At 39.1% G+C, this 27716-nt stretch overlaps 1 protein-coding gene across 8 annotated transcripts in view; it reads right to left on the bottom strand.

The window, feature by feature from the left end:
- Nucleotides 1-1384: 1384 nt before the first annotated feature.
- Nucleotides 1385-27716, bottom strand: part of PIBF1 (progesterone immunomodulatory binding factor 1) — a 232890-nt gene continuing 206558 nt past the window's right edge. For all 8 annotated transcript variants that reach the window (XR_015137616.1, XR_015137615.1, XR_015137617.1 and 5 more), the window contains 2 exons: nucleotides 17802-17975; nucleotides 1385-1650 (listed from right to left, as the gene is read on the bottom strand). Coding sequence is in view for 3 of the 8 variants with exons in the window: in XM_086328532.1 (XP_086184658.1) it covers nucleotides 1600-1650; nucleotides 17802-17975 (225 nt within the window). In the remaining 5 variants the exon portion in view is untranslated. The remainder of the gene's footprint in view (nucleotides 1651-17801; nucleotides 17976-27716) is intronic.

Here is a 27716-nt window from a genome sequence, read left to right as displayed (position 1 = left end):
GCCCACACCATTACTTTAACTTGGACTATCAATCAGTAATCCTTTATATTAAAATATGTACATATAACAAATGGAGTTACACTGAACTAAATTATAAAATGCTTTCAGATAAATAACTAGAATTGAAAATAAAATAGACATTCTCTTCTAGCATTTTGGAAGGAAACAAATTATGTCTACATGTATAGTTTTAATGAACTATAAAGGTATCTGGAATCAGAATGTGTGCCTCAGAGAGGCTAAACAAACCAAACTTTGTTGCAGAAAATCTATTTTAGATGTATCCAAATGAAATAACAGGGAAGCAGCAGATTAGAGTTTTTAGGCCAACAGTAGATTTACAAGTGTATATTATTATCAAAGGCTTTTTCTGTTCTCTCACACTCAGCTAATAGCTTATGAATGACATTTGTAAACTTTCAAAGAACACAGTGATCAGATAGACTCTTTTCTCATATCTACAAGGATAATAATCACTGATAAAATGTGTATCCACGGTTCTTCACTAGGAGTTAAAGGGGACAGAGAGGGTTTTAATTGTCATAACTGGGGGTGGGGGGGGGTGGGAATGCCACCTTCATCTGGTGGTAGAGGCCAGTGGTGTCGATAAAACATTTCACAAAGCAAAGAACTGCCCCCCACTCCCATCCTGAACAAAAATTATCCAGCCTCTGTGTCAACAGCTAGAGAAGGAAATGGCAACCCACTCCAGTATTCTTGCCTGTAAAACCCCATGGACAGAGGAGCCTGGCAGGCTACAATCCATAGGGTTGCAAAGAGTCAGACATGACTGAGCGACTTCACTTTACTTTCACACTTTATGCCAACAGTGGTTAAGAAAATCCGATACATAAAAATATATTTCTTTTTCTTTCTCTTTCACTCCTCTTCTTTCTTCTAAATTGTAACTCTTGAATAAGAAATGGAGCATATTTTATGACAAGCAACGTAGAAAATGCTACTGATTTCTTCTCACTGACTAGGTGTTTGGTCCATACTGCATCTGAATCAGCACTGTTTCAAACAAAGTGACAAGACACTTTTCATCAAATTTTTACTTGACCAATGGAATAATAGACTTTGTAAAGGATTGTATTGGTGAGCAATAATATGAAATGTAAGAAAAAAACAGACTCAAGAAAGAATCAGCAATTCATATACACTAACATGATACTGACTACCATTATCGGGCATTTGAAATGCTTTCTAGTATTCTTCACAAATGATTATTAATTTAAAAATTGTAAAGTGTCTTGTATTTGTGTTATGACATTTAAATTCAAAATTTATGTAGTGAGGAAAATATTCACCAATATAACAGCTAACCAAAATATTTAGAAGCCACATGTTTAAAATGACTCGAAGAATTATGAAAGTTCCAAAATTTAAATCATAATAGAGTACACAATATTTATTTTTTAACAAAATAGATAAACCAAATATTTACATTTTATGTATTTTGATTATGATGATAAAATTTGTTAATTTAATGTTCAGTTAAAATAAACTGTAAATTAGCTATTTAAAAAAAGTCAAGTCCATGATTAAGATAAACTTTCTGCTCATCAGAAAAAGAACTTCAGGAATCTGTCCAAAACACTAGGTCTTCATTTTTTGTATCTTAGACCACTCAGGTGCTTCTTTCTTGGTCTGTGAAAAAAAATAAAAGGATAAAATAAAATTAAGTAAAATGCTTATAAGAAGGACAAGAGTACAAGAGAAGCAATTCAAAGAACTAAGCAACTATATACACTGGGAATTTTTCTGTAAAATTATAGTAAATAATTGCTTTCTATAAATCAGAAGGATACTTAAGGGCAAAGATTTTGTCTTTTGTCAGAAATAATCTCCCACTGGAATGTCTATTAAAAAAATACACAGCTGTGTTTTCTGGCTTAAAGTCTGCATTTAACATATTCTACAGAGGTGAGCCGGAGAAGGCAATGGCACCCCATTCCAGTACTCTTGCCTGGAGAATCCCAGGGACAGGGGAGCCTGGTTGGCTGCCGTCTCTGGGGTCGCACAGAGTCGGACACGACTGAAGCGACTTAGCAGCAGCAGCAGCACAGAGGTGAGCATTTTATGAACTGATTCTATTTTTCAAAGAAAATTATAAAAAAAAAAAACCCAAGGCCACAGTTTCTTTTTAGTTGTCTTAGCTATCTATATAGATACTCATTCACTCAGTAGTTAGTGAAGAATTTCTAGATCTAAATCATTGTGCTTTGGGTATTCTGAATTGTTAAGTATAGGCTTGGCCAAAAGGTTTGTTCGTTTTGACTGTATGATGTAATGTTGATCAACCAGAGTACTTCTTGGGTTTACTGCTCAATCATTTCAGTCTGAACGAGTGGTAGCAAAGGAGCAGGGAAGGTGGGCTGCGATAAAACTCAGAAATCTATATAAGGTACTGATTCCAATCAAAACATCTTATTTTATATAATAAATCACATATGCAGTTACTCCTTTCCCATTTATATCTCCTTAAAATTATGAAGAACCACATTCCTAAATACATAAAAATATATGTACACTGGCATATAGGTAGGTATGATAACTTGTAATTTTACCTTTCTCATATGCCATAGCTGAATGCACAAAATATTAGAAGTGACACCAATGGTCAGCTCCTCTTGACCTTAGCCATGCCCTTGGCCACCTTCGGTTACCACCATATACACCAGTAGTCCCTCCATCTCCTTCCTCAGACCCCATCTGTATTTCCATAGCCCTAACTTGAGCTACAGATACTTTTACATAACGCCTGCTGCTGCTGCTGCTAAGTCGCTTCGTTTGTGTCCGACTCTGTGCGACCCCATAAACGGCAGCCCACCAGGCTCCCCCATCCCTGGGATTCTCCAGGCAAGAATACTGGAGTGGGTTGCCATTTCCTACATAACACCTAAAGGCAACTAAAATTCAGTATGTCAAAAGGAACTCCCCCAATCCTCCATATTTTGTCTTGGTGAATGGTACCATATTTTGTTCAGTCATCTAAACCAAAAATGTTTGATTCCTCTTCATCTTAGCTTTCTTCTTTTTTTTTCTGCTTGCTGTCTTCACTCTAAACAGTCCTTAACATTTACAGAAATATCTTTTACATTCCTTATTTTCTATCTTGACTCTAAAAGGTTACCTTGGGCCTTTATTTCTGCTTCATTCCTGCAAGAATTTCCTAATTCTGATTTGACTATCTCTTCTGTTCATCACCCACAATCCTTCCAAGCTTATCTTTCTAAAACGCAAACCTGCATTAAAACACTTTAGTTGTTTTTCTTTAATAGAAAGTCCAAAGTCCTTAGTATTAAAGGTGAAAGAAGGCTTCAGGGTGAAACAGGGAAAAGCCAGGCTTTATCTTCCAAGAGAATTCAAAGGTGACAGGGGCTAACCAAATCTAAAAGAAACCAAAGTACAAACCAGAATGCTAGCTGATCTGCCAGAGGAGGAGTAGGTTCCATTCTGAGAAACTATGATCTTCAGTAAGTCATGACATAAACTGGTTTTAACTGTGGCTCGAGGATAAAAAAATGTGAAAGCAAATTGTATAGACCAAGAAAAAGGCATAGAATTTGTATATCTACATTTTCTAAATCAACTGATAGTATTATGTATGTGTGTGTGTATGTTTAGTCGCTGAGTTATGTCCGACCCTTTTGTGACCCCATGGACTATAAGCCTGCCAGGCTCCTCTGCTCATGGGATTTCCCATGCAAGAAAACTGGAGTGGGTTGCAATTTTCTTCTCCAGGGGATCTTATTGACAAGGAATCAAACCCACGTCTCCTGCATTTGCAGGTGGGCTCTTTACCCACCATCAAGGAAGCCCCTTATGCATGTATGGTTGTGGCTGTTCAGTCGTTAAGTCTTGTCTGACTCTTTGCAACCTTGTGGACTGTAGCATGCCATGCTCCTGTGTCTTCCACTGTCCTCAGATTCATGCCCACTGAGTAAGCAATACTAACTAACCATCTTATCCTCTGCTGCCCTTTTCTCCTTTTGCTTTCAATCTTTCCCAGCATCAGGGTCTTTTCCAGAGTCAGCTCTTCATATCAGGTGGCCCAAGTACTGGAGTTTCAGCAACAGTCCTTCCAATATATATTCAGGGTTGATTTCCTTTAGGATTGACTGGTTTCATCTTCTTGCTGTCCAAGGGACTCTTAAGAATCTTCTCAAGCACCACAATTCGAAAGCATTAATTCTTTGGTGCCCAGCCTTCTTTATGGCTCACAGCTATACACAACTCCTGGTAGCTTTGACTATAAGGACATTTGTTGCAAAGTGATGTCTCTGCTTTTGAATATGCTGTCTAGGTTTGCCATAGCTTTCCTTCCAAGGAGCAAGTGTCTTTTATTTCATAGTGCCAGTCTACATCCACAGTGATTTTGGACCCCAAGAAAAGAATATCTGCCACTGCTTCCATTTTTTCCCCTTCTATTTGCCATGAAGTAACAGGACCTGATGGCATGATCTTGGTTTTGTGAATGCTGAGTTTCAAGCCAGGGTTTTTGTTTGTTTGTTTGTTTTTTAAATATAAATTTATTTATTTTAATTGGAGGCTAATTACTTTAAAATATTGTATTGGTTTTGCCATACATCAACATGAATCTGCCACAGGTGTACACGTGCTCCCCATCCTGAACCCCCCTCCCTCCTCCCTCCCCGTACCATCCCTCTGGGTCATCCCAGTGCACCAGCCCCAAGCATCCAGTATCATGCATTGAACCTGGACTGGTGATTCGCTTCATATATGATATTATACAAGTTGCAGGGCCATTCTCCCAAATCATCCCACCCTCTCCCTCTCCACAGAGTCCAAAAGACTGTTCTATATATCTGTGTTATTGTGCTCTTTCACCCTTAAGAGGCTCTTTAATTCCTCTTCATTTCCTGCCATTGGTAAATAAAACTTTTGATAACAAAAAGGAATCTTAAGACTCATAAAGGACAGAACCAACATTTCAGTGGCAGACTGTCCTTCCTGATGGCTTCAATCTGTATCTGGTCCATTGCAGATCATTCTCTCTCCATCCCCGCCTCCCAATACCTTCTTTCTTCAGATGTGTTAATGAAGTAGCTTTGCCACAGTCAAGTGGGCCTCTGTCTTGGGGATTAACTGCTTTTCCACGTCATAAATGAACTTTTCAATTCTTTTGTCATAATCATTTAAAATTGGTTTCACAGCTTGCTCCCACGGGACTAACGTTTGTTCCTTATTCATACGTTTGTGGGGAGAACTTCACCACCACTGTCATGTTCAAACTACACTGACCTGGAAGCCAGAGCCCTTTAGGATCTTGCCCAGACTACTTCTCTAATCCTAACTCTTAACACTTCACTACATGAACTAAATTGTTTGTAGTTGACATTATTTTTTAAATAACTTATTGAACACCTATTTATATACCAGGTCCCTGTGTTAGGCTGCACAGATATAAAAATGAATAAAGGATTCCCTGGAAGTCCTGTGGTTAGGGCTCTGTGCTTTCATTGCAGAGGACCCCAGTTTGATCCTGGGTTGGGGAACCGAGATTCCACCAACTGCGCGGCCAAAATATTAAGAATACCCTACGACATGGCCTGCTGGTTGCCTGGGTTACATCTGTTTTCCTCTTCTGAAACACAGAACTCTGATTTTATTATGAGAGTAATGAAAAACTACATTTATCAGCCGCCCGGCTTCCCAGGCGGTGCAGATAAGAACCCACCAGCGCAGGGGACACGGGTTCAGTCCCTGGTCTGGGACCATTCCACATGCCGAGGAGCAACTGAACCTGCACACCACAACTACTGAAGCCCGCATGCCTAGAGCCCGAGCTCCAAAACAAGAGAAGCCGCCGCGAGGAGAAGCCCGTGCACGGCGACAAGAGAGCGGGCCCCGATCTCCGATCTCCGAAGCCAGAGAAAGCCTGCAGCGAAGAAGACCCAGCACAGAGAGAAACAAACAAGCAAGTAAAGCAGTGTGTACATGCCCAAAAAAGGAAATAAATGAAAATGTTCTGAAAAAAGCAGAAACACTGAAAAAGGGTACGATTTCCAGTGTGAGCTACCTGGATTTTGCTGTTACAGAAAGTCACATATTTTATTAGATACTTTGTATTCTAAAATATATTAAAAAAAAGTAATAGGAACTCATTTCCTACGTGTTTAATAGCAAAGCAAGTTTCCATCAGAATCTATTTTTACCTGGGTATACTGACTTAATATTAAGATAATGATGAGACTTAGCAAAACCCAGCTGCTCAAAACTCTTGAGCATTTGGTTTTATTTCTTTCAAGCATTAAGTGTCATCTTCTTGAGGAGGCCACCCCTCTCTATTCCTCACTCCCCATCTTGTTTTATCTTTCCCTATAGCATTTGTCAATTTTCCAATTTCTCTACAATTTGTTTTTTGGTTTGCTTGTCAATTTATAGTTTAATTTTCATAAAAGAATATAAGCTCATAGAAGGAGGAATTTTTATATCCTTATTACCTCTAACAGTGCTTGGCGTAAGGTAGGGGCTCAGAAACTTTTTTTTAAATGAATAAATGATGTTAGGGTTAGCTATGATATACAGTTCTCAGTTCTATTTAAGTCTGGCTATGAATTCTCATGAGAGTTTATATTCAAGACTTGCCCCTATGCAACGTGAAAGAAAATGCCACCACAGTAATGCCATAATATGGCTCCAACTAATCAGGTAACATCACCATTTACAAGCAAGGTGGGCACTATTAATGATTCTAAGTAACACTGCCATTATTGAATGGGAATGATCCCACATTGAAGGTCAGGAAGGGCCGCGGTGAGGAGATACCCTCGTCCAAGGTAAGGAGCAATGGCTGCGCTTTGCTGGAGCAGCCGTGAAGAGATACCCCACACCCAAGGTAAGAGAAACCCAAGTAAGATGGTAGGTATTGCAAGAGGGCATCAGAGAGCAAACACACTGAAACCATAGTCACAGAAAACTAGTCAATCTAATCACACTAGGACCATATCCTTGTCTAACTCAATGAAACTAAGCCATGCCTGTGGGGCAACCCAAGACGGGTGGGTCATGGTGGAGAGATCTGACAGAATGTGGTCGACTGGAGAAGGGAATGGCAAAACCACTTCAGTATTCTTGCCTTGAGAACCCCATGAACAGTATGAAAAGGCAAAATGATAGGATACTGAAAGAGAAACCCCCTAGTCAGTAGGTGCCCAATATGCTACTGGAGATCAGTGGAGGAATAACTCCAGAAAGAATGAAGGGATGGAGCCAAAGCAAAAACAATCCCCAGCTGTGGATGTGACTGGTGATAGAAGCAAGGTCCGATGCTGTAAAGAGCAATATTGCATAGGAACCTGGAATGTCAGGTCCATGAATCAAGGCAAATTGGAAGTGGTCAAACAAGAGATGGCAAGAGTGAATGTTGACATTCTAGGAATCAGCGAACTGAAATGGACTGGAATGGGTGAATTTAACTCAGATGACCATTATATCTACTACTGCAGGCAGGAATCCCTCAGGAGAAATGGAGTGGCCATCATGGTCAACAAGAGTCCGAAATGCAGTACTTGGATGCAATCTCAAAAATGACAGAATGATCTCTGTTCGTTTCCAAGGCAAACCATTCAATATCACAGTAATCCAAGTCTATACCCCAACCAGTAACGCTGAAGAAGCTGAAGTTGAACGGTTCTATGAAGACCTACAAGACCTTTTAGAACTAATACCCCAAAAAGATGTCCTTTTCATTATAGGGGACTGGTATGCAAAAGTAGGAAGTCAAGAAACACCTGGAGTAACAGGCAAATTTGGCCTTGGAATACGGAATGAAGCAGGGCAAAGACTAATAGAGTTTTGCCAAGAGAATGCACTGGTCATAACAAACACCCTCTTCCAACAACACAAGAGAAGACTCTATACATGGACATCACCAGATGGTCAACACCGAAATCAGATTGATTATATTCTTTGCAGCCAAAGATGGAGAAGCTCTATACAGTCAGCAAAAACAAGACCAGGAGCTAACTGTGGCTCAGATCATGAACTCCTTATTGCCAAATTCAGACTTAAATTGAAGAAAGTAGGGAAAACCACTAGACCATTCAGGTATGACCTAAATCAAATACCTTATGATTATATAGTGGAAGAGAGAAATAGATTTAAGGGCCTAGATCTAATAGATAGAGTGCCTGATGAACTATGGAATGAGGTTCGTGACACTGTACAGGAGACAGGGATCAAGACCATGCCCATGGAAAAGAAATGCAAAAAAGCAAAACGGCTGTCTGGGGAGGCCTTACAAATAGCTGTGAAAAGAAGAGAAGCGAAAAGCAAAGGAGAAAAGGAAAGACATAAACATATGAATGCAGAGTTCCAAAGAATAGCAAGAAGAGATAAGAAAGCCTTCTTCAGCGATCAATGCAAAGAAATAAAGGAAAACAACAGAATGGGAAAGACTAGGGATCTCTTCAAGAAAATCAGAGATACCAAAGGAACATTTCATGCAAAGATGAGCTCGATAAAGGACAGAAATGGTATGGACCTAACAGAAGGAGAAGATATTAAGAAGAGATGGCAAGAATACACAGAAGAACTGTACAAAAAAGATCTTCACGACCCAGATAATCACGATGGTGTGATCACTGACCTAGAGCCAGACATCCTGGAATGTGAAGTCAAGTGGGCCTTAGAAAGCATCAATATGAACAAAGCTAGTGGAGGTGATTGAATTCCAGTTGAGCTATTCCAAATCCTGAAAGATGATGCTGTGAAAGTGCTGCACTCAATATGCCAGCAAATTTGGAAAACTCAGCAGTGGTCACAGGCCTGGAAAAGGTCAGTTTTCATTCCAATCCCAAAGAAAGGCAATGCCAAAGAATGCTCAAGCTACCGCACAATTGCACTCATCTCACACACTAGTAAAGTAATGCTCAAAATTCTCCAAGCCAGGCTTCAGCAATATGTGAACCGTGAACTTCCTGATGTTCAAGCTGGTTTTAGAAAAAGCAGAGGAACCAGAGATCAAATTGCCAACATCCGCTGGATCATAGAAAAAGCAAGAGAGTTCCAGAAAAACATCTATTTCTGCTTCATTGACTATGCCAAAGCCTTTGACTGTGTGGATCACAAGAAACTGTGGAAAACTCTTCAAGAGATGGGAATACCAGACCACCTGATCTGCCTCTTGAGAAATTTGTATGCAGGTCAGGAAGCAACAGTTAGAACTGGACATGGAACAACAGACTGGTTCCAAATAGGAAAAGGAGTTCGTCAAGGCTGTATATTGTCACCCTGTTTATTTAACTTATATGCAGAGTACATCATGAGAAACGCTGGACTGGAAGAAACACAAGCTGGAATCAAGATTGCCGGGAGAAATATCAATAACCTCAGATATGCAGATGACACCACCCTTATGGCTGAAAGTGAAGAGGAACTCAAAAGCCTCTTGATGAAAGTGAAAGTGGAGAGTGAAAAAGTTGGCTTAAAGCTCAACATTCAGAAAACGAAGATCATGGCATCTGGTCCCACCACTTTATGGGAAATAGATGGGGAAACAGCGGAAACAGTGTCAGACTTTATTTTTCTGGGCTCCAAAATCACTACAGATGGTGATTGCAGCCATGAAATTAAAAGACGCTTACTCCTTGGAAGGAAAGTTATGACCAACCTAGATAGCATATTGAAAAGCAGAGACATTACTTTGCCAACAAAGGTTCGTCTAGTAAAGGCTATGGTTTTTCCTGTGGTCATGTATGGATGTCAGAGTTGGACTGTGAAGAAGGCTGAGCGCCGAAGAATTGATGCTTTTGAACTGTGGTGTTGGAGAAGACTCTTGAGAGTCCCTTGGACTGCAAGGAGATCCAACCAGTCCATTCTGAAGGAGATTCACCCTGGGATTTCTTTGGAAGGAATGATGCTAAAGCTGAAACTCCAGTACTTTGGCCACCTCATGCGAAGAGTCGACTCATTGGAAAAGACTCTAATGCTGGGAGGGATTGGGGGCAGGAGGAGAAGGTGATGACAGAGGATGAGATGGCTGGATGGCATCACTGACTCAATAGATGTGAGTCTGAGTGAAGTCCGGGAGTTGGTGACAGACAGGGAGGCCTGGTGTGCTGCGATTCATGGGGTTGCAAAGAGTCAGACACGACTGAGCAACTGATCTGATCTGATAATAACCAGTAAGATACGGACATAGCATATTCTGTGGTATGAACTCAAGGCACGCTCAATCTTTCTACTGGGACACTTCTGCCCCAGTCACTGTCTGAAACTCAGGTGAATAACATTAGGATAGAATAGGTCAACTTCTCATCTACATCAGTATCTATACCTAAACACTAGCAAAATTCAAACAAATTCCTTGGAGACAATAGTGATTCTGGAAAGCTGATTTCAGATTCTTATGACGCATGCATTCTCTGTTTTGTCAGTAAGGTACTATCCATTAGTGACGGCCCAAAGTTCCAGACACTGGAAGTTTCTAAGCTTTTACAAACTCCTGATGAGTACTGAGCAAACTACATTAGGATAGATCACTGACTGGCGAACCATGGTCCATGGTCTGTTTTTGTATGAACTGCCTGCTAAGAATAGATTTAACATTTTAAAAGAAAGGTAAAAAACAAAACAATATGCATGTGCCTCTTAAGGCCTAGAATATTTACTGTCTTGCCCAACCCCTGATAGATGACTGTTAAATAAAGTGGGCACAAAAATCCAGATACAGAACTAACCGCTTTTTATTTTGGTAATTCCACTCTTTTACCTATTTAAACAGTAGTGTTTCTTTTACGTTACTATCTTAAAGTTGTTTAGCTTTTCTACCCATAAGATGGTATTTTAGGTAACAAATTTTGTTATGCCTCTTCAGTCATTAATAGAGTTAATCTTCTAAGGAGCATCTTTATTTTCTATTTCACAGTTTAAAAAAATTAAGATTCTCAGAGGTTCCATGATATGAAACCCTTTTCATAATATATTTTATATACAAACACATTAGACATATATTAGACATACAAACTCCTGAATTAATTGATTAATTTTTGGCTGCGCAGGCTCTTGGTTACCGCACATGGGTTTTTTTCTAGTTGCAGTGAATGGGCTTCCCTTGCTGTGGAGCATGGGATCTAGAGACTACGGGCTCAGCAGTTGTGACACACAGTTTTAGCTACTCTGTGGTATGTGGAATCTTCCCGGACCAGGGATGGAACCTGTCTCCCCTGCATTGGCAGGCAGATTCTCACTGGACCACCGGGGAAGTCCTAGATATACAAACTACTTAGAATGAACTTCTGTCTTGGACAGATAAGTTTTAACTGCTCAGTCGTGTCCGACTCTTTGCAACCCTATGGGCTGTAGCCTGCCAGGTTCTTCTGTCCACGGAATTCTCCAGGCAAGAAAACTGGAGTGGGTGGCCATTCCTTTTTCCAGGGGATCTTCTTGACTCAGGGCTTGAACCCAGGTCTCCTGGGCTCTTATTTACCATCTGAGCCAAAACACTGCTTTAATTTTCTGAGCTGGTTTAGGTTAATTATATTTGTAACTTTATAAAGAAACAGTACAAATTAGTGAAAACCTCCCATTATTAGTGGTGTTAGCAGGCCCTGAAGTAAACTGTATTCCAGATCTAGGAAAGAGCTCAGGAGGCTGTGGTTAAAAACAAATGATGGGATTAACTGGAAACCAACCAGAAGTAATTTACTGTTACAATGTGATTCCGGAGATAATAACTGATAAGATAGCTACTTTTGTATCATCCAGAAACAGAAAACTAAAACATTAATATATAACTTGGGGATTATAACATTGAGAAGATTGCTGACTGATAAATGCAGACACAATACGCCTGGTAGATTATTCCTGGAATCTAGAAAGAGAGCTAGAAATTAAGAATCTATTAATGTTCAGCCAGCATCACTTTTTTGAAGTAAAGAAATACTATGTTTAGCAGATATAATCACTGTATTTTGAAAACAAAGATACAAACTAGGAATCAAAGAAACAAATATTTATAAGTCCTCAAAGGCAGGGCTCAACTTAAATGAGTCTAGGAGAGAAGACTAGCTTTTCTACGAAGGAAGTGACTAAATGAGAAACTGCCCCAAATCATATAGTCCTCACAGCTCTACTTGCACGCTTACTAAAAAGAATCCTTATTTCTAATTTAGCTCACAGCTACATTACATCAAAAAGATGTTGCTATTACTGAGAGCTGAAATTACAAAATTATTTTTAAAAATATAAATAGACATAGCTAGATATCTTGAGGTCTGAGCATGTTCTGATGAGATAAATCTAGATTCAACATGAAATAGTGAAACCAGAGCTTCCAAACAAATGTGACAAGAAAGCATTAGAGGTATGATGAGCAACTGGCCCCTGAGCCTTCAGACATGGCTGGAGCTGCTTCAACCTACCAGCAAAGTTCATTTACCCTGGTGTGCCATAAAATCTTATGCTTATTCTGCACACATTAGACACAGTAACTCCCCATTCCCCTGCTTTCTGGTAACCAGCATTCTAATAATTCCCGCCTCTCTGAATCAGACTACTCTATGCATACCTTACTGATGTGTATTTTTCTTTTGTCCTAAGAGAAAGCACTAAGCGGTGAAATGCCTAAAGTCTGGCGTAAGAATGTAGTAAGAGAGGTGTAAAGTCAGATTATTAAACATTCTCATTCTGAATAATGAAAAGGAGCAAATTAGAAAATGTTTTATGAATATTACACTCTCTGCCTTGGAATTTCTCACTCATTAACCCTTATTGTGCTTGTCAAATCCTAGACATTCTTCAAGATCAACCTCAATGCTTTCTTTCCTGGTGCCCATCCACATCATATTATCTCTCTTTTTTTCTTTGAATTTTCATAGTAATTTGTATTTCCTTTAAAAGAGTCCACCCAATTTCACCTTTTACTATTTTCATTTGTTTTCTTATCCTTGATCTTAGAGGACAAGCATCTGTAAAGCTGACTTTTTTCTTAACACTTACTTCAAACTTTTTAATGTATTTATTTTTATTTTATCTTTAAAATTATTCTTATTTTTTAGCTACACAAGAGGCATGTGGGATCTTAGTTCCCCAACCAGGGATCGAACCTGCACACCCTGCGCTGGACCGAGAAGTCCGAAGTTGACTCTCTCTTCATGATCAGATGCTCTATAATGCTTAGGTCCTCCACAGAGACAGCACACACGTGTTCAACTTAACTTATTTGAATATGTTTTGCCTTCAGATGACTACACATAGCCTTCTAAATCACTTCTTGAGAATCAAGTGGTTTATATAATCATTTTTAAAAAAATTTTATAAATGTAATTTACCCATTCAACATACACTAGCCAATGAGGTAACCAGTATAAGCCAAGACCAGGACACTATCATGAACTCCCTGTAATTGCGACCCTTCAATTACGTACTTGTGCTGCATATTCTTATTATGTTCCCTATTCTATTTGGAGATTCAGGTTCTACAAATTCTACCAGGTTCTACCAGGATTGAGCCTACAGTCCCTGGTGGCTCAGCAGTAAAAGAATCCGCCTGCAATGCAGGAGACATGGGTTTGATCCTTCAGTCTGGAAGATTCCCCCGGAGAAGGAAATGGCTACCACTTCAGTATTCTTGCCTGGAGAATTCGGTGGATAGAGGAGCCTGGTGGGCTACAGTCCATGGGGTTGCAAAGAGTTGGACATGACTTAGCAGCCAAACCACCACAATCTACCTGGAGACAAGACGAACAGTGGGGTTGCTAATATGTATTTAAAGAAACTATTGACAAAATAATGACAATGATATGAATCCTGAGTATAAAGGTATTTTGGGAAAGGAACAGAAAACTAGCAAAAGACAGTTCCTTGCTGCTCTGAAAGGAGAGGAGTGTTGCTACAAAGACGATTCAAACAGCTCTTGTTGTCATCTAGGAAGGGGATAGTAAAAATGGCTAGGACAGCTAAAAACCACCTTGAAAGAGAAAGTAGATTATTGGTGGGAACAAACTGTGAGTTTCGGATGAAAGAGACTGAATGGTGTTGCCTGATGCAGAAGCAGCATGTGGTCTGAGAAGCTGCTGCTTTCACTTTCCTTGTAGTTTATTTGTTGTTTTTCAGTTTCTCGGTCGTGTCCGACTCTTTGTGACCCCATGTAGTTTATTGAGTTCAACACTAAAATTCCCCACAGTTTAGACGATAACTAAATTGGGGAGGCAAATAACTGTTTCTTTTTTTTTAAGTCCTATGTTACCAAATATTTATTATCTGCTTTGATCTTGTGCTGTGTAAGGCAATGGGAACAAGCTTCTATCCTCAAAGCACTTACATTCTATGGTTCAATTTAGTCTTTGTTGGTACATCAAAAATGCCTGAATAATAACCCTGCCAACATGTGTGATTTCAACAGTCAAGAGTTTTCCTACAGAATACAACTTGTGGGAGACACTTCCCTGGTGGTCCGGAGGCTGCGAACTTCTTTCCAATGCAGGGGATGTGGGTTCCATCCCCGGTCGGAGAAACAAAGATCCCATGTATAGCAGAGCAACTAAGCCTATGTCCTCCAACTAGAGCCCGGGTGCCTCACTGGAGACCTTGAGAGCTGCAAACTCCAGACCTTGAGAGCTGCAAACTCACTGGAGACCTTGAGAGCTGCAAACTCCAGAACTGCAAACTCCAAAGCTCCTGCTCTGCAGCGTACGAGCACAACCAGAGAGAAGCCTGTTGCTGCCAGAAAGATCCTGAGTGCTGAAACTAAGACCTGACACAGCCAGCCAAAAAAGAGAAAGAAACAAAAAAAAAATACACCTTGTGGGGTTGTCTTCGTATGTAAATATCACGTGAACACTGCAGGACATTTTTATGATTATAAACTTATGTGAAGAAAACTGTCTTAAGCTCTTATTCCTCCCCTTTCTCTTCTCTAACTCAGCTCTACCTTCACCCTGCAATCGCAAGTGATTGTTGCTCAGTCATGTTTGACTATGTGACCCCATGGACTGCAGCCCACCAGTCTCCTCTGTTCATGGGATTTCCCAGGCAAGAATACTGGAGTGGGTTGCCATTTCCTCCTCCAGGGGATCTTCCCAACCTAGGGATCAGACCTGGGTCTGCTGCATTGCAGGTGATTCTTTACCACTTGAGCTACCAGGAAATCCACCTTCACCCTACTGCCCATTTAACAGGGGCTCTGTGTGTTTTCTTCATATTTTCAGTGTATATATAAACATGCACCTATCCATCCCATTAAATATTGAATTTGTATTAGGGAAAAATACAAACAGCAAATAATTTCAGCCAAAGGATCTGGAAATAAATTAGAAATGTTCCATTTTAGCTATAGAACCATAAAATTATGTAATGGTTAGATCTTACTTTCAAATATTAGCACCATAAATTCCTATTAACAAGATCTGAGAAAACATAAGAAAAGCATTGCTATGGAAAATTGAAAATACTCAGTAACTGTAGAAATTATGAGGCTTTAAGATAATCATGGATGCTAGTATAAAAGAAGTCCAGGCCTTATATCATGTAATCTTGCTCCTTATTTTACAGATAAGAACCAGTTCAGGGCATTTTAGTGACTTGCCCCAGGTGACCCAGTCAGTTCTCATTCCAAATTCTACATTATTAGCAACATAGTCTTGATTTGACTGGTATATAGCGTGGGCTCTCAGTTTTCATTAGGATGTAGCTGAGATTATACCTCTTTTGAAACATTTTCTCTAGTATATAAGAAAAAGATTATTGTAGAAAAAAAGAAAATACAGATAAGCATAAAGGAGGAAATAAAAACTACTCAATTAAGACTTTATATTTAAAATCTTATCTGTCTTCTCTTTGCAAAACCTTATCTTGACATCCTGGAGAAATCTGTTACTTTTGTATGGGTGACAGTCAGGATTTCAGGATATCAGAATCAGGTTACCCAGCTAAAGTCAGACATGTAGAAGGTCAGGGTCAGAAAGAGTAGTACGTTGTTTGAAACAGAGAAGGGTCAGAAAAGCAGACTAGGGCATGTGACAGGCTTAATGTATTTGGCTGTACCATGGGGTTTTCACCCGACGCTACATTCCCCATTAGCATCTATGTGTTCAGTGTGCTCTCTTCTTGTAGACTATAACAACAGACACACCGTAATGTCTGCCATAATCTTAGCTGACTTTCTGAGGAGAACCTACCTAGCCGTAGCCCTTCTGAATGAACAGCCTTAGGCAGCTTTCTTTGGTACCAGATGATCCCTGGTCATTAGTAAGGGCAGCCATTCAGTAGCTGGCTAATAACCTTAACACGTCTTGCCACAAGAGGTATCAATCCCCCAATAAGGAGGAACTGTGCCCATTCAATTCTTGCTTTCGGAAAATACAGAGAGAACTAGTTAGAAGAGAGCAGATTAGGGAAAGGATGCAGAGAAACACGTCTCAAGACAAGGAACTGTGAGCAAGTGCATAAGGAAGTGGAAACCATCAGTGAGCAGACACTAGGAGAGAAACAGCGAGAAGCCAAGGTACCACTAGAGGAAAAGATCCATGGACTCAGCGTGGAAATCCACAGAGCTGCCTTGTTCCCAGGCTGGTCAATCTAGATTTCCTGTTTTCTCCATTCTGTTAGCTCAGTCTATTGCCACATAGATCCTTATGATAATTATCCCTTATTTCATTTAGATTGTAACTCTGTCATTTTTTTGAAAAAGGAGGTTGAACTATGTAATCACCAAGCAATCTCTCACATCTCATTGATCTTGAGTAGCATGTTCTGAATGTATAATGAAACAGCTTAGATCAGAAGTTCCCATACTTGACCGATTATTATAATCATCTAGGGAGTTGAAAAAAGTTTAAGATTCTGGGGACTCACTGACTCAGAATATCATACAGAAAATCTTTCTGGCTTTGAGTCTCTATGCTCAGATGGTAAAAATGATGCCTCTTCTGAGAAATTAAGGCATGGAGGGGTAACCGTGTTGAAGTAAAGTGAACTATTTAATAAAGTTACTCCTAGTTTGACTCTCTTAAATTCTCATTATTATTAAAACATCATTTTCAATATTTCATAATTTATTTTCTCTATTTTTAATCCAAATATTTCTAATTTCTTGTTTGTTTTTTTTTACTACTTTCTGTGTACATACATTTTAACCTAATAATGCATTTCAGTTTTTTGGTTTATGTTAATATGATTGGTTTTATACTTTACAAGAAAACTCCTTACAGCAAAATATATTATTTTACAAATAAGAGGGTAAAGGTGATATTTTACATCCCTTTTATTCTTATGTAAATTTATAAATCATGCAAACAGGGAATTCCCTGGCTGACCAGTGGTTAGGACTCAGTGCTTTCACTACTGAGGGCTGGAATTCAATCCCTGGTCAGGGAACTAAGATCCTGTAAGCCGAGAGGCATGGACAAAACAACAACAAACAAACAAACAAAAACCCCAAAAAACAAACTTCTTTTTGCTTATCTGCATTTTCTCTTTTTTCTATAATAAACTTTCTTTTATATATAAGAGAAAATCCTTCAAAAGAGGTATGATGTCAGCTACATCCTAATGAAAAACTGAGAGATCATGCTGTAAACCAGTCAAATCAAGAGTTTCTGATTTGTTTAAAATTTGTCCCTGGAGAATGGAAGGTGCTATATTAATGCTAATTACTGGGCAAGTTCAATAGGCTAACTAGAAAAGGGACTAATACAGATCTTTCAAGGCCCTTTCGTAAAATGATTATAGTTAGTCTGAAACCAATCAATATGAGTGATAGGAAGGATATTTAAGTCAAATACATTTAGTGAAAACTAAAGACTAACATTCTAAATTTTTGTCGTACTTACAAACAGTGTTGGCTTGGGTATAAATACATTGTCTTCAGGTTCTTTAGGCGCATTCAAAGTCTTTGATTTCTGATTTTCTGTCACATTTTTGGATTCCATTTTAGTGAAAAGTAAGTTGTCCTTGGAACGCTTACTACGCATGTGAGTGATAATCTGCTTCATTGCTGCCAATTCCTGTTGATACATGAAAATAGAAGAGGAAAACAAGTATGATTTTAGCAAGCAGAACTCATGATGTTGATGTTAAAACATTTATTTTTATTCTTGAAGTAGAAAAAACATTTGAAACAATTACATTACATAAATGAGGAAAGTTGTGAAAATAACTACATATTAATGTTCAATAATGATGCACAAAAATCTCATAGTTGTTAATACTGTTAAAAGATAAGTATGTCATTCCAAAGGGGAAAGAGGGGGAGGGAGAAATAGGATAAACAGGAGTATGGGGTTAAGAGACACATACAATAGTATTATCTTGTTATACATAAAGGAGATCAGCAACAAGAATTTACTGTGTAGCACAGAGAATTATATTCAATATCTTATAATAACCTATGATGGAAAATACTCTGAAAAAATACACACGTATAACTGAATCACTTTGCTGTACACCTGAAACAAACACAGTATTATAAATCAACTGTACTTCAAAAAAAAATTATTCCAAAGTCTGCTGCTACTGCTAAGTCGCTTCAGTCGTGTCCAACTCTGTGCGACCCCAGAGATGGCAGCCCACCAGGCTCCCCCATCCCTGGGATTCTCCAGGTAAGAACACTGGAGTGGGTCACCATTTGCTTCTCCAAAGCATGAAAGTGAAAAGGGAAAGTGAAGTTGCTCAGTCGTGTCTGACTCCTAGGGACCCCATGGACTGCAGCCTACCAGGCTCCTCCGTCTGTGGGATTTGCCAGGCAAGAGTACTGGAGTGGGGTGCCATTGCCTTCTCCAATTCCATAGTTTAGTGTTTCTTAAATTTTTCAGCACATTGGAATCACCTGTGGAGCTTAAAAAAAAAACCTGATGCCTGTGTTCCACCCTCAGAGATTGAGAGATAATTGAACCGGGGTGTAGCCTTGGCTCTGTAATTTTAAAGATCCCCAGGTGATTTTAACAAATTTGGGAGTCATGGGCATAGCTACGTCCCCTGGTAGCTTTTCTACACATACTTGATAAACAGATTATTTAGGCACTTAACTTTTTCTCTTCTACCTCTTAAACTACACTACCAGCCTTTTTTGAAATCTTGCATGAAGATGCAAGGGAAAAAGTCTGAAAAAAATTTTTCTTGTCTATTAACCAGCAGTTCAAACAATAAGTTTAATATAGCTTCAGGGTTTCTTTAACCATGTTATTCCCGGACTAAAAGACAGAAAACAAATTTATGGTTACCAAAAGGGAAAGTGGGGGGAGGGATAAATCAGGAATTTGGGATTAACAGATACGGACTGCTATATATAAAACAGATCAACATCAAGGACCAGCTTGTATAGCACAGGGAGTCAGAAGCACTCTGCTCCACACCTGAAACATCGTAAATTGACTATACTTCAGTAAAGACACAACAAAACATATTACTCCCTCTTCTACAAATGAAAACCTGAGTTAGGTCTATCAGTCATTGTTTGAATTAAGGATTAGTTATGCTGAACTTGAAAAACCCAGATAAAAAACTTCCCTCATTCTTTTACATCTATTTTGTTGTTTCTTTTCCCTGTAGTCAAACCTTTAGCACCGCACACTAACTAGTGGATATTTATGCTTCATTACTAAATTGATTTGATCAAACACAAGTATATGGAGAGAGGGCAGACTAAACTCTTCTTTACCTTATTCTCTGTAGAACAGTGGTAGGCTTTGTTGGAGGTAATTTTCTCCTATGATTTTATTTCATCTTCGTGCCAAGACACAAAAGTTACAGCGATAGAAAATGTTCTGCTTCCTTCTACTAATCTGTTTATAGACATCAGCTCTGTGTCACAGCAAGTTCCTACAGGCCTTTTTTTTTCTGGCTGTCATTAGTTCTATTTAGAACCATCTAGCTTGAGTGGGTATTTTAAAACAGAGCTGTTGAGTTTAAGCCACAAAGCCTTAGTAACTCACAGGGCCAAGAGAGGAGCTAGAAGAAACGATGCCAGAATCCTCTCTTTTCTGCAGGAATGGGGCTGGCTTGGCCAACGCACATGAGGATGTGTCTACCTTCAGAAACTGCCAGTCTGATATACTATTTAAAAAATTATTTATTTGGCTGTGTCCTGTCTTAGTTGCTCTGCAGCATGTGAGATTTTAGTTCCCTGACCAAGGATTGATTCCTTGTCCCCAGCATTGCAAGGTGGATTCTTAACCACTGAACCATCAGGGAAGTCCCTGATATTTGAGCCTTTTGAGGACTCATTGCTTTTGAGACTATGCTACTTCATTTATATGCTTCCCTATAGTGGAGTGTGTACCATTGATTTAATGTAAAATATGTCTGGTGTTATAGTAGATTTCAGCTCCTGTTCTAGTTACCATGCGGTAAATAGAAGTGAGAGGGGAGATAATGGTCTCTCAACCTATCAAAGGAACATTTTTTATCTGAAAGAACCTCTTTTTACTAGTCATACCTTTTGTACCTTGGCATGGAGATAAAATATGGAGAAAAAAATTTCCTCCAATACAACCTAACACTATTCTACAGATAAATAGGGTCCAGGGAATCATACCTTCTGAGGGGAGGGAAGGGAGAGACGGTAAGGATGAGGAGGGAGAAAACAAAGGGGAAGCGGGGATACCAGGCAGAGGGCTTTGGCTCCTGAGAGTCCAAGAGGAAGTCATGCTTTTGTTTCTCTTTGACCTCACCTGCTGCTAATATAGGAACAACTACAGCTAACAGATCACTTCTGATGCTGGTCAGGAGACAGAAGGGAAATTCACAGGTTTTTAGACTAGGATGACCCCAACCGAGGGTGCTGTCACAGAACTAAGGCTGTTCATCTGATAGTATTAAATGTTAGCACAGCTTCTGAAATCTAAGTAAAGAACACTGAAAAAGCAACTGAATTCTGCAAAATTCCTATTAGGATAATACACAGCTACAATGGACACCGAAATAAGATGCAGTTTTACTATGTTTTCATACAGATGATCTCTTTTATATCAATGGTAAATTTGAACAAAGAAAATTCCACTTAATGTCAAATAGTACTGACAACACCACTGGAGACTTGAGCACACAGAAAGCCAAGCACAGGTAGTGGAAATATTTCAGTACTCGGTTAGAAGTCAAAGACTCACCTATTCCAGACAGGATTATTGACTGTGTAAACTTAGGAAATCTACTCTGATTCAATAAGCTTCAGCTTCCAAACTGATCAAATGTATGCTTGTCTTACCTTTTTGGATCTTTGCCAGTCTCGTAAGTGTTTGGGTATGTTTATTTTGCATTTCTTCTATTGTGAGGCTGGGCAGTTTTCCTGAGTCTAAGGGTATCACCAACTCAATGGATATAAGTTTGAGCCAACTCTGGCAGATGGTGAAGGACAGGGAAGGCTGGCAGGCTGCAGCCCATAGAGTCGCAAAGGGTCCGACACGACTGAGGCGACAGCACACACACATAGGTGATTAACAAACAACGCTGTGATAGTTTCAGGTGAACAGCGAAGGGACTCAGCCGTACATACACATGCATCCAATCTCCCCCAAACACCCCTCCCATCCAGGCTGCCACACAACACTGAGCAGAGTTCCATGTGCTATACAGCAGGTCTTTGTTGGTTATCCATTTTAAATATAGCAACCCTGACTTTCTTACAGAGATCTTTCCCCTTCTTCTTAAAGAGTTTCTGCCTTTTTTCTCCTCATTGATGGAAATGCCTTTTCCCCCACATGACCTAAGATTATCTAGCTTCTTAATCATACTGTTTGCTGGGATCAATTTTGTACTGACTGATTTTAAGACTGATGCAAAGTTGTTACTTTGAAATTTCCTTTTATTGCACATCTTGGCATGTTCCATTATTTCTTGTCTCTCTCTCGCTCTTTTTGTCATTTGATGGCAAACAATCTAGTAATTTCATGAGGGGGTACTGTGGTAAAGTACTATACTCGTCCTCAGAACTCTGCAGGTATTACTTCTCTGTTTTCTAAAGTCAGATTTCTGGGAACTATGCTGCCAAGCTAATGTTGATTTCTTTGTAAGTATTTTCTTTCTCTCGGAACTGTCAATATTGTTTACCTTTTCCTTGTAAATTTCTGTCTTTTTACCTTTTTCAAAGTTTTAGGAGAGTTTGTTCACTTTTCCTGACATCCTTCTACTGGCATTTTTAACTTACTTATAGTAACTACATGATTTTGATTTCAGCATTTTTTGAAAACACCATAAACTTTTTCCATACGCTGCTTATTTTCTATAAATACTAATTTCTCAAATCTTTTTGAAGAAACTAATTACAAAACCTTGCAAGTTCTTTTCTGTCACAGAATTTTTGTTTTCTCTGGAGAAGAGTCAGTCCCTCTGTTTATTGTATGTGTGTGTGTGTGTGTGTGTTTCCCTCTTGTGCTATTAATTTTCTTCCAGTTTCTGACAGTCTTTGGTTGTGTGCCCCAATTTATGAATGAAGAAACAGACTAAATGTTTTCTTTTTGCTGCTATGGGCCATTCATCTGAATGAGATAGCTGGATATGTGGACAAGAAAATCTGCCAAGCAGGTTTCACTCTAGGTCCTCAGATGGAAAGTAGGCTCTCTTATCCAAAATTAAAAAATGTGGAATATCTTATTCAGGGACGCTTCTTTTCGGCAGTCCTAGTCAATTCCTGGCAAATGCTCCATTAATTTAGAAAGTCATTTGTCAAAATATTTCTTTTAATTTCTGCTTTTTAAAAATCATAGAATCATTACTCATTCATTATAAAATTCAAGTACAGCAAAAGTACCCTGCCTCAACTCTCTTTTCCATATACCACTTGCGTGAGACCTTTAAACATTCTTCTATAGCAGTCTGACTGGTAAGAATATTCATTAGTTCTGATACATTTTCTAGTGATCTACAAAAACCTAATAGGATATATCTTATAATTCTAGTATATCAAACACATAAGAAAATTACCGTAACTTCAGGAATGAAGGAACCATTCATTAGAATGAACAAATGTAGAACTGCATCCAACTATATGATTGTAACTTAATATAAAAATAAAAGAAAACATAAAAACCCCATTGCAGTACTCTACTCCTCAAGTGGAAGACTAAAGGACATTCTTATGACGCTTCCAGATGGTGAAGATGTTGAAGGTGATGACTGTACCAACACTCTCTACAAAGGAGATAAACTACTCTCTTGAATGTGAACGCACATATCCTGGTCATTTCGTATAAACTATTTGCATAGAGGGTGGCATATTAAAAGAGCTCCACTGCAGAGCAGCTGCTTAAGAGTATTGCATGGTTGATGCCAATAGATGGCTGAAAGTTGTAAACTCTGCAAACATGTTGGCAAGGGGACACATAGATGGCATTTCTTGATGAAAATAGCTCTAAGAAGTATAATGCAAACATGTGCTCCACTGGAGGTTACACTGAAGTGCTCTTTAGGGGAATAACAATGTATCTGGCAGTCAGGTCAGCATTCTGTGCATCCTTCTTACCTGAGCTAACCCGAGGTAAAAACCAACCTGGTTTTAAACCAAAACAAAAGAGTCTGAAATGAAGTACATGGATGCAATCTCAAAAATGACAGAATGATCTCTGTTTGTTTCCAAGGCAAACCATTCAATATCACAGTAATCCAAGTCTATGCCCCAACCAGAAACGCTGAAGAAGCTGAAGTTGAACGGTTCTATGAAGACCTACAAGACCTTTTAGAACTAACACCCAAAAAAGATGTCCTTTTCATTATAGGGGACTGGAATGCAAAAGTAGGAAGTCAAGAAACACCTGGAGTAACAGGCAAATTTGGCCTTGGAATATGGAATGAAGCAGGGCAAAGGCTAATAGAGTTTTGCCAAGAGAATGTACTGGTCATAGCAAACACCCTCTTCCAACAACACAAGAGAAGACTCTACACATGGACATCACCAGATGGTCAACACTGAAATCAGATTGATTATATTCTTTGCATCCAAAGATGGAGAAGCTCTATACAGTCAGCAAAAACAAGACTGGGAGCTGACTGTAGCTCAGATCATGAACTCCTTATTACCAAATTCAGACTTAAATTGAAGAAAGTAGGAAGAACCACTAGACCATTCAGGTATGACCTAAATCAAATCCTTTACAATTATACAGTGTGAAGTGAGAAAAAGATTCAAGGGATTAGATCTGATAGATGGAGTGCCTGATGAACTATGGACAGAGGTTCCTGACATTGTACAGGAGACAGGGATCAAGACCATCCCCAAGAAAAAGAAATGCAAAAAAGCAAAATGACTGTCTGAGGAGGTCTGACAAATAGTTGTGAAAAGAAGAGAAGTGAAAAGCAAAGGAGAAAAGGGAAGTTATATTCATTTGAATGCAGAGTTCCAAAGAATAGCAAGGAGAGCTACGAAAGCCTTCCTCAGTGATTAGTGCAAAGAAATAGAGGAAAACAATAGAATGGGAAAGACTAGAGATCTCTTCAGGAAAATTGGAGATACCAAGGGAACATTTCATGCAAAGATGGGCACAAAAAAGGACAGAAATGGTATGGACCTAACAGAAGCAGAAGATATTAAGAAGAGGTGGCAAGAATACACAGAAGAACTGTACAAAAAAGATCTTCACGACCCAGATAATCATGATGGTGTGATCACTCACCTAGAGCCAGAAACTCTGGAATGTGAAGTCAAGTGGGCCTTAGGAAGCATCACTATGAACAAAGCTGGTGGAGGTGATGGAATTCCAGTTGAGCTATTTCAAATCCTAAAAGTTGATGTTGTGAAAGTGCTGCTCAATATGCCAGCAAGTTTGGAAAACTCAGCGGTGGCCACAGGACTGGTCAGTTTTCATTCCATCCCAAAGAAAGGGAATGCCAAAGAATGCTCAAACTACCACACAATTGGACTCATCTCACACACTAGTAAAGTAATGCTCAAAATTCTCCATGCCAGGCTTCAACAGTACGTGAACCGTGAACTTCCAGATGTTCAAGCTGGTTTTAGAAAAGGCAGAGGAACCAGAGATCAAATTGCCAACATACATTGGATCACTGAAAAAGCAAGAGAGTTCCAGAGAAACATTTATTTCTGCTTTACTGACTATACCAAAGCTTTGACTGTGTGGATCACAATGAACTGTGGAAAATTCTGTAAGAGATGGGAATACCGGATCACCAGACCTGCCTCTTGAGAAACCTGTATGAAGGTCAGGAAGCAAGTTAGAACTGGACATGGAACAATAGACTGGTTCCAAATTGGGAAAGGAATATGTCAAGGCTGTATATTGCCACCCTGTTTATTTAACTTATATGCATAGTACATCATGACAAACACTGGTTGGAGGAAGCACAAGCTGGAATCAAGATTGCTGGGAGAAATATCAATAACCTCAGATATGCAGATGACACCACCCTTATGGCAGAAAGTGAAGAACTAAAGAGCCTCTTGATGAAAGTGAGAGTGAAAAAGTTGGCTTAAAACTCAACATTCAGAAGACTAAGATCATGGCATCTGGTCCCATTACTTCATGGGACATAGATGGGGAAACAGTGAAAACAGTATCAGACTTTATTTTTTTGGGCTCCAAAATCACTGCAGATGGTGACTGCAGCCATGAAATTAAAAGACGCTTGCTCCTTGGAAGAAAAGTTACGACCAACCCAGACAGCATACTGAAAAGCAGAGACATAACTTTGCCAACAAAGGTCCGTCTAGTCAAGGGTATGGTTTTTCCAGTAGTCATGTTATGGATGTGACAGCTGGACTATAAAAAGAGCTGAGCACTGAAGAACTGATGCTTTTGAACTGTGATATTGGAGAAGACTCTTGAGAGTCCCTTGGACTGCAAGGAGATCCAATCAGTCCATCCTAAAGGAAATCATTCCTGAATATTCATTGGAAGGACTGATGTTGAAGCTGAAACTCCAATACTTTGGCCACCTGATGTGAAGAACTGACTCAGTTGAAAAGATTCTGATGCTGGGAAAGATTGAGGGCAGGAAGCGAAGGTGACGACAGAGGATGAGATGGTTGGATGGCATCACTGACTCAATGGAGATGAGTTTGAGTCAACTCTGGGAGTTGATGATGGACAGGGAAGCCTGGTGTGCTGCAGTCCATCGGGTCACAAAGAGTCAGACACGACTGAGAGACTGAACTGAACTGAACTGTTCTAAACCAAGTACATACCTATATTGGAGGTTTAAACTACTTCTGAAAGAGCATTTAAACATTTTATTTTGGAAACTTTTAGTCCCCATTTTCTACTGCTTGACTTTAACCATTATCAACATTTTGGCAATAAATTGTTTTTTCTTAAAAACAGCTTTATTGAGATATAACTCACTTGCCAATATAGTCATCCATTTAAAGTATAAAGTAAAAAAAAATTTTTCCCATCACCTCAGAAGGAAACCCTGAGTCCTTTAGGAATCACTCCACTATCTCATCCTGCCCTCAATTTACCAGCCACAAGCAACCACTAATCGACTTTCTATTTCTGTGGATTTCTTTGTTCAAGACATTTCAAATGAATGGAACATGTGTGCCATTGTGACCAGCTTCTTTCACTTAGCGTGGTATTTTCAAGGTGCATGATGTTATATATCTACTAGTAACTCATTTCTTTTTACGACTGAGTTATATTTCATTGTACAGCTATCCCACATTTTGTTTAATCCATTCATCAGCTGGTGGACATTTGGGTTGTTTACACATTTTGGTTGCTGTGAATAATGCTGTTAACATCTAACATTCATGTACAAGTTTCTGTGTAGACATGTTTTCATTTCTCGAGTATAAAACTAGTTGTGGAACTGCTGGGTCATATGGTATCTCCATGTTTAATCATCTGAGGAACTGCCATAATGTTCTGTCAACATTGTTTTTATCTACTTCCTTTCCAGTTATTTTGAAATAATTGAAAGCAGATTTCAGACCTCAGATCATTTCACTTGTAAATATTTCAGTAGAGATTTTTAACAGATAAGGATTAAAAAAAAAAACAACACCCAAAATATCATTATCACATCTAACAAAATAGTTTAAAAGAAAAGGCAAAATTATTTCAAAGTTATCTATTGATACTCTAAGTGCCCAAAGACAATTTAAAATCATTATCAAAGCAAATTTTTAGCACATCTCAATGTATGATTTAAAAAGTTTATTATTATTGGAGTATAATTGTTTTACAATGTTGTGTTAGCTTCAGCTGTATAACATGAATCAGCGTGTTTGTAAGTATACATATATATCCCCTCCCTCTGGAGCCTCCCTCCCAGCCTGCCCCCCCACCCAACTCCTCTAAGTCTTCACAGAGCACGGAGCTGAGCTCCCTGTGTTACACAGCAGCTTCCCACAAGCTATCCATTTTACACATGGTACTGAATATATGTCAATGCTACTCTCTCAATTCATTCAATATATAATTTTTGAAGAAGGTAAAATATACCTTGAATGCCAATGCCACTACACTCTAAACAATAGACAAAACAGATTTTTGTCTGGCAAATTAATATTCATGTAGTATTTATATGTTACAGGCTTTGCACTATGTATTTTATACAAAAATGTAATCTTCAGGATTTCCCTGGTAGTCCAGTGGCTAAGACTCTGTGTTCCCAATTCAGGGGGCCTGGGTTTGATCCCTGGTCAGGGAACTAGACCTTGCATGCTGCAACTGAAGTTCACTGCTGCCAGTAAAGATCCTGCATCCCAAACAGAGATCAAAGAACCCATGTGCTGCAACTAAGACCCAGCACACACCCAATAAATCGAAAAAAAAAAAATTTCATCTGTTAAATAC

The sequence above is a fragment of the Bos grunniens genome, chromosome 12 (assembly GCF_055505025.1).
Source record: "Bos grunniens cultivar Pamir isolate PY7600 chromosome 12, Bosgru_T2T1.0, whole genome shotgun sequence".
NCBI lineage: Eukaryota > Metazoa > Chordata > Mammalia > Artiodactyla > Bovidae > Bos > Bos grunniens.
Note: the sequence above shows the minus strand (reverse complement) of the source record. Positions and strands in the feature narration are given on the sequence as shown.